Source organism: Arachis stenosperma, chromosome 8, assembly GCF_014773155.1.
Source record: "Arachis stenosperma cultivar V10309 chromosome 8, arast.V10309.gnm1.PFL2, whole genome shotgun sequence".
Lineage (NCBI taxonomy): Eukaryota > Viridiplantae > Streptophyta > Magnoliopsida > Fabales > Fabaceae > Arachis > Arachis stenosperma.
The window spans coordinates 24,748,176-24,758,972 of NC_080384.1; the positions used below are offsets into that span (position 1 = coordinate 24,748,176).

Here is a 10,797-nt window from a genome sequence, read left to right on the forward strand (position 1 = left end):
TAAAGCCATATCTTAACCTCCCTAAGATAGTGGGACGGTTATTATCCTAAAGATACGGCACTACTCCAACGGTGGTTATTGGCTCACCACTATAAGTACACTGACACACGGTATTCCTAAGTCCAATACTCTCTAAGACCTGCTCACACCCTTGCTAACTTAGGCATCGGAGTGTCTTTGCAGGTACCACCCCCCATTCACACGCGAGCACAAGTCGGACGGAGCCTCCCGAGTTGCGGACCCACACGGAATCCTCCTCCATCATACACTTGGGCCGCCGAACGCCATCCATTGGACTAATCTCCGGTTACCCATCGTAACAATTACTATTTGAAACTTTATTAATAATAAAACACAAAACCCTATAAGAAAATCTTTTTGGGGCCGCCGTATGATATATATGAGTATTTTAATTTTTTCATTAAAAAATGAGTTTGTAGGTATTACAAAGAGTTTGAGTTATTAAACTATGATCATATTAAAATTTAGTGGTAGAGTAGGTGTCTCTACAAATTAAAATTGGATTCTATATTGGATATGAAGAAAACATTTTCTAGGCTTTCAATAAGTTTGGGTCAAATGAAGTGGAAAGTTCAGCAGAGGACGATTACTACTTTATTTGAAGCAAATTTTCAGCTAAGGGAAAAAATTAATAAAATAATAAAATAAATAATAAATTATTCTTAAATTAAAATAATAAAATGCACATATATATGATAAAAACTATAAATTTAATGATAATTAATTTTTTATTTTTTATTTTATTAATCTTCTCAATTTAATTTAAAGAATCTAAATTATATATACACCAGCCAGTTGATTGAAAATTAAGTATGTGTACTCTGTTCAACGTAACTCCTCAAGAGCCAGATATATAAATTCTTCTCATCATACTATACGTTACCAGAGAAACACGTAACTATTATGATTTTAATATGCTATTACTTGTATAAATTTTATATAAGTTTTTTATATTAATTTTTATTATAAATAAAAAAAATAAAAATTAAATATTTTAATTATAAAATTTTAATATTATATCATAAAATTATTTGTCTAAAAAATGTAAAGTAATAGAAAAAATCATGCCAAATTGCCAATAGAAACATGCAGATATGCATATACGTAAACCTTACACGTATCCTTAAGTTGATGAATTGCCATAATAATTGCACGATATAGCTTAGTAGTTAGTACAACATGCATGTTATTTATATGCATGACACGAGTTTATATATATGTGGCTGATGGATGCGGTGCACATCATGCATTTTGAATTTGGAACTATTCATTTACTATCTATATCTACATACTATTCAATATTCATCGATCATGAGTACATTAATATTTTCTGATCATTGTTTGGGACTTGGGAGCCTCAATCATTGGTTACATTAGTACTATATATACCCACTATCTGTGTACTATCTATGTATGTACTAAGAAATAGCTAGATAATAATAATGCTTTTGAAGTGATTAAAGTGTTTTATATAATTTGAATTGCTTAAGTTTTGATCGATATATCATTTCTTTGGCTTCTCTATCTACCTATATATAGGTTATTTTTTTCGAAAATAAAATTTATGGTTTAAAATTATATGTTTGTAGAAACACTTTTTTTTTAGTTTGAAATTAAATACAAAATTTAAATTTCAGTTTTTATTAATTTTTAAATTTTTTTTATTTTTTATTGTAATATGTAGAATTAGTAGTGACTTTATCTACTCCTTAAATTTTAAAGAACTATGTCTACATATATGGAATATATGTCTAAGAAAATAAAAAATATTATATAATTTAATAATTTTATATGTGTTATTTTTTATTATACGATGGATTTATAACTTAATTATTTAGTTTTCTAATTTTTTTACTTAACAAATTTAATATCATACACTCAAATTTTTGTTAAGTTCAAATTAATTTTTATATATTTATCTCTATATTTATTAAAAAAAATTGTTTGTTCTTTTAATATTAACATATTTAATATTTATATTATTATATAAAATATTAGTAACTACTTATAGAATTATATTTTGCTAATTAAATTGTGTATCTTATATGTTCTTATTTTGAAAAAAATATTCAATTTTCTTCTAATTTTACATTCTTAAAACAAAAAAAATTTATATATTTTTTTATTTCAACATATTTAATTCCAACTATCCTCTTATTTTAATATTCGTACTTATCTTATATTTTATAAAAATACTATGACTTTCAAGTAATTAATAACTTTTGATTTGTTTTCAATTAATTTGAATTAATAATCTTTTAACTAAATACACTATAAATTTTTGGTATTTTATAATATAATAATATATTATTAATATTATTGTCTCTCTTATGTAATTGTCATATAAAAAATATAATTACCAAAAAGAATTTATAACATATATTTCTTTTATATATCTGAATAAAATAAATTCAATAACTATATATTATTCCTAAATTGCTTTTATATGTAACGAAAAAAATCTATAAAAAAGTTAATAATTCGATTCCTCCATATTAAAAATCCTAGATTTATTCTTGGTAATATAAATACAAAAATATTTTATACACAACTAGAATTAAAATATTTTTTTTTATAATTTTACATAGATATCCTAAGAAAATACGAGTGATTCTTTTTGTTTCTTATTTTTACGTTTTGTGTTCGTCAATGTCCATTTATTCTTTAATTTTGAAACTTATAGTTTTAGAATTAGCAAATAATATGCATAATCATGGATATACTAATTAAAAAATTAAGAATTTTTAGTTAAATAAAAAATAATAAATTAAAATATCAAAAAGGCATAAAAATTGATAAAAATTAACAAATTTACTTCACAAGTTGTGGTAATTTTACAAGTTTTATATTATATTTGTTTCTTTAAAATCTTGTATAAGGACCACACTTATATAAATATTGAGAGGACAACAAAAATTAACAATGCACTTAATTTTAAGACAATCTAGTATGAATAATTTTTAACTAGTTTATTTAAGTCAATTTTTGAAAGTATGACATTATGAATTTATGATTTATAGAAATCAGATTTAGTGGATTGACAAAGTGAAAAAGTAAATCTTATTAAAAAAACTATTATGAATATTTTTAATAAGAATAATGCTACATGACTAACAAGTATTATTATTTTTGGCTAGCACTTAACCGATAATAATTTATACTCATATTTACAGAGAAACTATACACAATAAGCATATAGTTTGCACCTATGTTTACTAAAGTTTTGCACACATGAATCATTATCACTTGCATCCAAATTTTTCAGAGTTTAAACACATAAATTAATAAAATTTAACTATTAAAGATAATTTAGTATTTATATTGACCAAAAAAATGGCCAAAAGAACTAAAAATTAATAATCTCCAAAAATTTTATCTTTTAATAATAATAATATCAATAATACCAAGAACAAAAAAAAATAACTATGGTAATATCAACGATATTGTTTAATAGTTAATTTTATTCAAAGTGATAATATTTTCTTATAAAATTTAGAGATTTTATAAATTTATACTCTTATATAATTCATAGACCAGTCAAAGCTTAACAATTCTTTAGGTGAGGTTTGTTTTTGTGGACCTTGAACCAAGTCCAAAAAAGAAAAAGAAATAAAAATAAATTATTCATTAAACTAATAAATTTTATTGCTTCATCTACCTCTAACTATTTTATTTTGTCGAAAAAATAAAAAAGGTTTAATTTTCTTTATTTTGTTTAAAATTTTAATTCTACTTTTGGATTTTTTCAATTTTTAGACTAAAATAATAAGAAGAGGAATACTAAAGCATTATCAAAATTTATTATTTTTGGTCATTATTTAGTTATCAATATTTAAAAATATGAGATAGAGTATGTTGTTGGATTACTAGATTAAAGAAACTAGATTAAAGGAATTGAGTCTATAGTTAAATGATAGCTAAAAAAAATTTTAATAATCCCTTAACATTTTTCTAATAAAAATAGTAGCATAGTTTAATAAAATAACGTGAATAATTGTAAAACAATTTCTTAACAACATGTGGTATATTTAATAAAAAATTGTTTACGCATATTTTATATTTATCTATTTTGTAATTTAAAATATATAATACAAATACTTAGCTAATATTTTTCAATTAATAGTAAATAATAATTATGTACGTAATCATTAAAACTACTCTCATCATTTTAATGAAATTTTTATTTTCGAAATACATTTTATTTAATTAAATAATAAATTTTAAAAAAACTTTAATAATTATTTGAAAAAAATATTTTCGAAATATATTTTGTCTAATTAAATAATAAATTAAAAAAAATTTAATAATTATTTAAAAAAATATTTTGTTAAAAAGAATTAGAAAACACCTTATATTAGATTAATTTAAAAAAAAAATAGCAATTATTTAATATTTGTCTTTATCCAACTACATATAAAGCTCATATACATGAAGGATTTTTTTGAAAATGTAATTACAGATACAACATTCACTCACCTAATAGAATCATTCATAATTATTATTGTTGCCACTTGTCCTTTTTACATACGTCAGTCAAAATTTGATTATTCTTGACCACTATATTCTTAGCCACCAAAGAACTTCCCATCTATCTATCCTGTATTATCTACAGTTTTAATATGATCAATTATGTTCATTGTTGTTTCACAAGTTCCATAAGGGATATTTAGCAACTTAGCAGTAAAAAATATATATCATCACATTTAGATTTCATATTCATATAGTAGGAGTTTTTCGGATGGAAGTCCTAACTCATAAACATGACAAAATTTTCCACACACACAACTGTCATCTCTTGCTATTATTTGAAAAGTGAAAACCAGAAGCACATTATTCAAATATAATGTAGCACATTACTAATACACATGATATATAAGACTTGAAAAAGCTAAGAAACCACACATTATTAATTCATTATATTATTCCCTGCATTTAGATAGAGATGCTGTTTGGAACTCCGCTAAAAGTCAACCCTTCATTGCTAGTAGGATGAAGCAGAGTGTATGGCAATTCAACTGGCCCAATTCTATTACTCAGTCTCCCATCTTAGTTCTTCTGTGTTAGCTTCTCCTTAATCTCATTCAGTTTGTTCCCAAATCTCTGAAATGCTTGTAATGCTCTTGAATCAAATGTCCAATGTGGATTATCCATCTCTCCAAGATACACCTCATCAGAAGCATGTTTTGATAAGATTTCTATGGTTGTAAGGTCAATAAGAGTCTCTAATTTCGGTGTAATTGTTCTCAGATAAGCCTTTTGGTGACTCTTCACCATCTCTTCATACTCTGCAGTGCCTTGTTCAGGAAGCAATCTTCTGCTAAGTGTTGGACGGTTCAGTATAAGCCCTCCATATGGATACTGTCCAAAATTAACGGCTGCATGGAGCGCCGACGCGGTCCATATTATGGTTGTGCATGATTCAACTAACTCTTCAACTGTCTGCATCTTTGGCCACCATGGCTTATCTTTCAAATCACCATGACCTACCTCAACAGCTTCTTTCCACCAATTTTGGAGTTCAGGATCTATTTTGAGATCATTGTCTGTTGGATAGTACAATGAGACATAATCTTGAACCCATTCCTTAATGGCAAACCATATCTCTAGTCCATCAACAGCATAAGGGTAGTCCTCTATTACAAGACAAATTCCATAAGGAGAAGATGAATCCTCCACTGCCATTCCTCTAAATCATCCAAAATATAAAACATGTTACTAAGATCAGTTCATGTTTATAATAGAATGAAGAGTTTTATATTACCGCTTGATGAGATCAGCAGGTAGTGCTTGATCAGTGAAAACCCAGTTCTTATAAACAGCTGAAGACATCTCCAGAGAAAACTTGGAGGGCAAGAAGGTTCTTTCTATTATGCCATCAGAATTAATCAGATTCTGCCTAGCAAGTGCATTGATGTTCATAGTGTCACGGTAGTGTGGAGATAAAAGTTTATAAATTGGGTGAATCACATTTAGCTGTCTGTTTGTTGCTATCACAAATGGCTCAATAACTGCATGAGTATTCAACCTATAAACTCACACACAAAAGCAAAAGAAAAATTAGGACATTATATTTTGGTGATTGAAATATGACAAAATTTTAGTTTATACCAATGGCTCATGAGTTGATGGTAGCATGAGTCATTTACTATGACATAAGCTTTGGCTAGTAGCCAAATTGTGCTTTCAACACCATCCTTTGCAGGTAAGATAACTTTACTGGTAGCACCTGATTCATCTCCATCAGGATGTGGCAAGCTTAATTCAATGGCCACTGGCTTCAGTGTTCCATCCTCTTTCAGAAAAAGGATAGTCCTAGTGGCATATGCCTTTGCATAGGTATCATTTATTCGCCTCAAATATGGCATGAACACATCATGGTAATCTAATATAAATAGTCTCCGACCATTAATTGCCTGTTGCATAAGTTAAAATTGATTTTAATCACTTTGATTCGCATTAATAGAACAAATATATTGTAACTACAACTATATATTCACCTCTTCTAGTGAGCACCCTTCAAGATCAAGAACTTCTGCAGTTATCTTACTGTTTTGATCACCATAGATTGTGGGATCCAAATTGCTTTTCGGAGGAAACTCCTACCATGTTATATAAGAGGATACTATGTGAGTGAAGATAAAAAAGATTGTTAATGTTACCTTCCTTACAATTACCATCAACTCAATAACTTACTTGAAGACTACGAATCATGCAAGGATTTACACCAGCAATCATTTCTCTTGCGAATTCTTCATCAGTCATCCATGCAGATTTATTCACTACTCATTCAACAACAAAAAGATAAGAAAAAACAAGTATTACTTCAACAAAAGCTTGAGATTTTCTCACAGATACATTGATTTATGACCTTGAATGACGTGAGGTGGTGGAAACTTGAGGACTTGTTCGCCATCGGTACGGAAGAGTTCTTTGATGACAGGTAAGGGGCTAATTGTGCTAATTACTTCCGTAGGTAGCCTAATTCCGCCTTCATAAAGATCACGAACATCTTGGAAGCTATCAAACTCATTTGGGGTCAAATTCATATCAAACACAGATTCAAAAGCTGGCAGCACAAACCGAGTCAAAAACTTTATTGAATTTGCAAGAAAGTCCGAAGATTTCAAGTGTCCAAAGTTTTCATCTCTAGGAACATAAACATCCCCTGGTTTCTCGCTGTTAGGATCTGTTAAGTAATTAACAAATTGCAGGGCATTAAAATTTGAATCAAAAGCAAAATGCATAACAAGAATAAGAATAATACCAACCATTTCTTGCAGGATATCTACCAGTTCTTCCCCTGCGAGGGTAAGGTAAAGTGGTAGAACCTCCAAGAATGGGGCGAGCATGGTTTTCGTTCCGATCCGGATTCCCCAAATCATTGTAGACATCATAATCATAAATTCTTTCATGCTCATGACGCTCTCCTTTTCCATCACCTCTTAAATTTTTCAGGTCTTCTTCTCTGTACTTAACAAGTGGAGCTGGTGTTTCACTTGGAAGATATGGCTGCACCCCAGAATTTATCTACATTAGTTCAAGAATTAATTTGACAATTGATGATTAAATAGATAGGTACCTTGTTGGAGAAGAAAATGCGTGGGGATTTGTAGAGTTTAGAGTTGTAAACCCAAGAGTCGCAAACAAAATGGATGGTTCCTTGGTTTGGAACATCTTCAAGAGTTAAGGTCTTGAGGAAAAACTCAACTTGCATATAGTTCTTGATGTAAAATGCACCAGGGATTCCCATGTTATCGTCCCATTCAAAATGAATGCTGAATGCAGATTCTCCAGCTCCTAAGGTTGGTAACGACGCAATAATACCTTCCAGAAATGTATCCTTTACAACTTTTCCGTTGCCATTCTCTGTATCAGAATGATGAACAATGTTATATAATCAGCAAATATTTACAAAAATTTTGCATATAATTTACTCTTATATTTACCAAAATTTATACGCATAAAACAATATAGTTTACACTCATATTTTTTAAAAAATTGCTAGGTCTCAAGAGTTTCTCATTATTGATTATTACCATCGGATTGAGTAGAACTGATGAGCTGGAGGGAGACACTGCGGCCTAAGAAGGCGGTGAGGGTGTCAATGGTGGAGCCAGTGACGTTGATGCCGGTGCCAATGAGGCCTCCGATGTTGGCGGTGGCAGCAACATCAGTAAAGGTGTCAACGTTATTTTACATTCTTCTAGAATTAGTGACTCATAGTGTAAATATCATTCTATTAAGAATTCTTGCATTTTGGAAGATTTGATAGATACGACGAGCTGTAGGTAAAATTCCTTTGTATATATATATATATGACAAGAATTTAAGAATAGCAATGGAAAATATACACAATACATTTTTCACCTTCTTCTTCTTGTGTCTTTGCTAATATTTGTTAATAATTAACCAACGTTGTGATTACTTTCTAAGCTACAAGGAAACATGACCATATATACCATAATATCAAAGAAAAAAGAAAACACTTCCCCAAGTTTATGCACGAACCTGCTAAAACAAAACTGGCACGAACCTGCTAAAACAAAACTGGCAAACTAACTTGGGTCTAAGGTTCAGGATAATCCGAGAAAATGGGAAACGGACTTTCCTTTATACACAAATTTTTGGAATTCAAACTGATAGAATAAGAACCAAATATCATGAACTAGCAAGAGGATGAACAGAAACAACCAAATATCATGAAATAGCAAGAAGATGAACAGAAACCAAACTGCCGACACAAGATATAGAGCATATACATGCAAACAAAAAATTCCCGAGTGCTGCTACTAGGCACTTAGGAAGCAATATATAAGAGGTATAACCATCCATCAGAACCCACAACAATCATCTACAAAGACATTGGTTAATACTTTTATTGCTTCGGTTTGAGCTGAAAACTTGTTCAACTAACAAAGTAATACACATGAGCTCTCCAAGTGCCGCACAAAAATAGTTAGCACCACTCAAATCATGAGCTCAAACATCTAACAGAGTTAGATATAAGATAGAATCTGTAGATGGATGACCAAACTCAGGCACAATATCACATTAAAAGGATATTGAAGTTCTGCAAAATACTAAATGTGCTGACATTATTTTCTCTTTAAAATACTGTATATATAAAATCCAGTTCTACAGCCGTCCATATTATTCATTAGAGATGATTCGACAAATTATATGGTTAGCCTTAGCTATTAATCAAGCTGAAAAAAATTAAACTCAGAATATCAGTCTTTCAACAGCAACTCCGCTGCAGCTCACATTTTGCTGTAATCATCTATGTTTTTTTTTTAAATATGAATATATCTCAATAATTAACCGCTCAAAATTGATAGAAGCAACCCAAAATGAAATAAAGATAAAAAATTTAAAGGCTCACGCAAGATGTGCGTAGCGTTTGAAAGCCTGCTTAACCGTCACGACAGTTCCGGCCACCACTACTCCAACTGCGCCGGCCACGGCTGCAGATCTCACGCCTCCCGAAATCCTATACAGCGCTCCGGTGCTGAGTCCCGCCACCACGCTGTTCCACACGTCGTCGGTGTCTCTCGTCTCCATCATTGCGCTCTCAATCCCGGAATAGAGCAACCCTATGATGCCGAGACGGTTCCCCCAAGTACGTCCAGTGTGGCCGGAAGAGTTCAGAATACGGTTGATCCGGAGCTTGAGCGTGTCGCCAGCCTCGAAGGATTTGACGCCGTCTACTAGGCCTCTAGCGCCGCCGCCGACGGCGCCACCGAGGTAACCGCAGCCAGTGTAGAAGGTGAGGTTCTCACCCCAGGATCGACGCTTACGTTCAGCCTCCTCGATGAAGAGGTACTCCGGCGAAGATGGGAGATGGTAGAGGTTTTGATTTGGAATCCCGAGGTCCTTGTATGGGTTGTAGAGGCGGATTTCTTTCTTGGAATCGGTGTCCAGTTCATTATCGGGGGCCTGGTACGCCATAACAGAGGCTTCCGGACTCTAGGGTTAGGGTTTCGGAGCTGAGAGAAACGGTGAAAAGAGGATTTTGAAAGAGCAACGATACCTTATTTTCAAGCTTTGCGTTTTAATGCCTAATCAACCGCTATGGCGGCGTGTTCGGTTTAGTTAAGTCGGTTTGGGTTTTGGGTTAGAGTTTAGGACCTTAGTCGATTTCAAACCGGACATGTGATTCCTGAAGAATTATTTTTACTATTAAAAATAATCAAAAATTAAAAATTAAAATTTAAAATATATATTTTTATTATTATTTTAATAATATCTATCTATTCTAAAATAACTGAAATATGAATAATAAGTATTTTGTTAATTTTATTATATCATAAATATTTTTATTTTGTTATTATATTTAAATAACTATTATTTTTAAATTTTAATAATTTATTAATTAATTTATATCTATTATACTATTATATACTACAAATATTTATTAAAAATAATATTAATAGATATTATATAATTATAAAAAGAATAAGTGAATATATTTTTATTATTAAATAAAAATATAATTAATTTAATAATAAGTGAATTTATAATTAAAATTAAAATAAATTAATTAAAAATAAATTATTTAATAAAAGATATTTATATATATTAATATAATGTTAAAAAGAATATTGCTTATCCTAAATACAGATTTAATAGATAAAATAATCGATTGTTTTTAACAAAATTCATTGAAATAGTGAAAGCAATATGCTTTCTCTATTCCAATTATTACTTGGTCAATGATTGTTAAGTAAAATAATAGTTTAATTACTCTATTGGTTTCTATAGTTTTGCAAAATTTTT

The 10,797-nt window shown here is 29.8% G+C and overlaps 2 protein-coding genes across 2 annotated transcripts; both read right to left on the reverse strand.

The window, feature by feature from the left end:
- Positions 1–4,739: 4,739 nt before the first annotated feature.
- LOC130945227 (seed linoleate 9S-lipoxygenase-2-like) lies at positions 4,740–9,033 on the reverse strand. Its single transcript, XM_057873954.1, has 9 exons — positions 8,058–9,033; positions 7,601–7,887; positions 7,290–7,530; positions 6,890–7,207; positions 6,715–6,800; positions 6,519–6,620; positions 6,130–6,434; positions 5,783–6,046; positions 4,740–5,707 (listed from the first exon to the last, which is right to left on the reverse strand). The coding sequence occupies exons 2-9, from the start codon at positions 7,769–7,771 to the stop codon at positions 5,068–5,070; spliced, it is 2,127 nt and encodes a 708-aa protein (XP_057729937.1). The 5' UTR covers positions 7,772–7,887; positions 8,058–9,033; the 3' UTR covers positions 4,740–5,067.
- Positions 9,034–9,140: 107 nt separating this feature from the next.
- On the reverse strand, positions 9,141–10,072 carry LOC130945228 (mitochondrial import inner membrane translocase subunit TIM23-1-like). The gene has a single exon (XM_057873955.1). It carries the CDS (start codon positions 9,967–9,969, stop codon positions 9,400–9,402), a length of 570 nt encoding a protein of 189 aa, XP_057729938.1. The 5' UTR covers positions 9,970–10,072; the 3' UTR covers positions 9,141–9,399.
- Between the last annotated feature and the right edge of the window lie 725 nt (positions 10,073–10,797).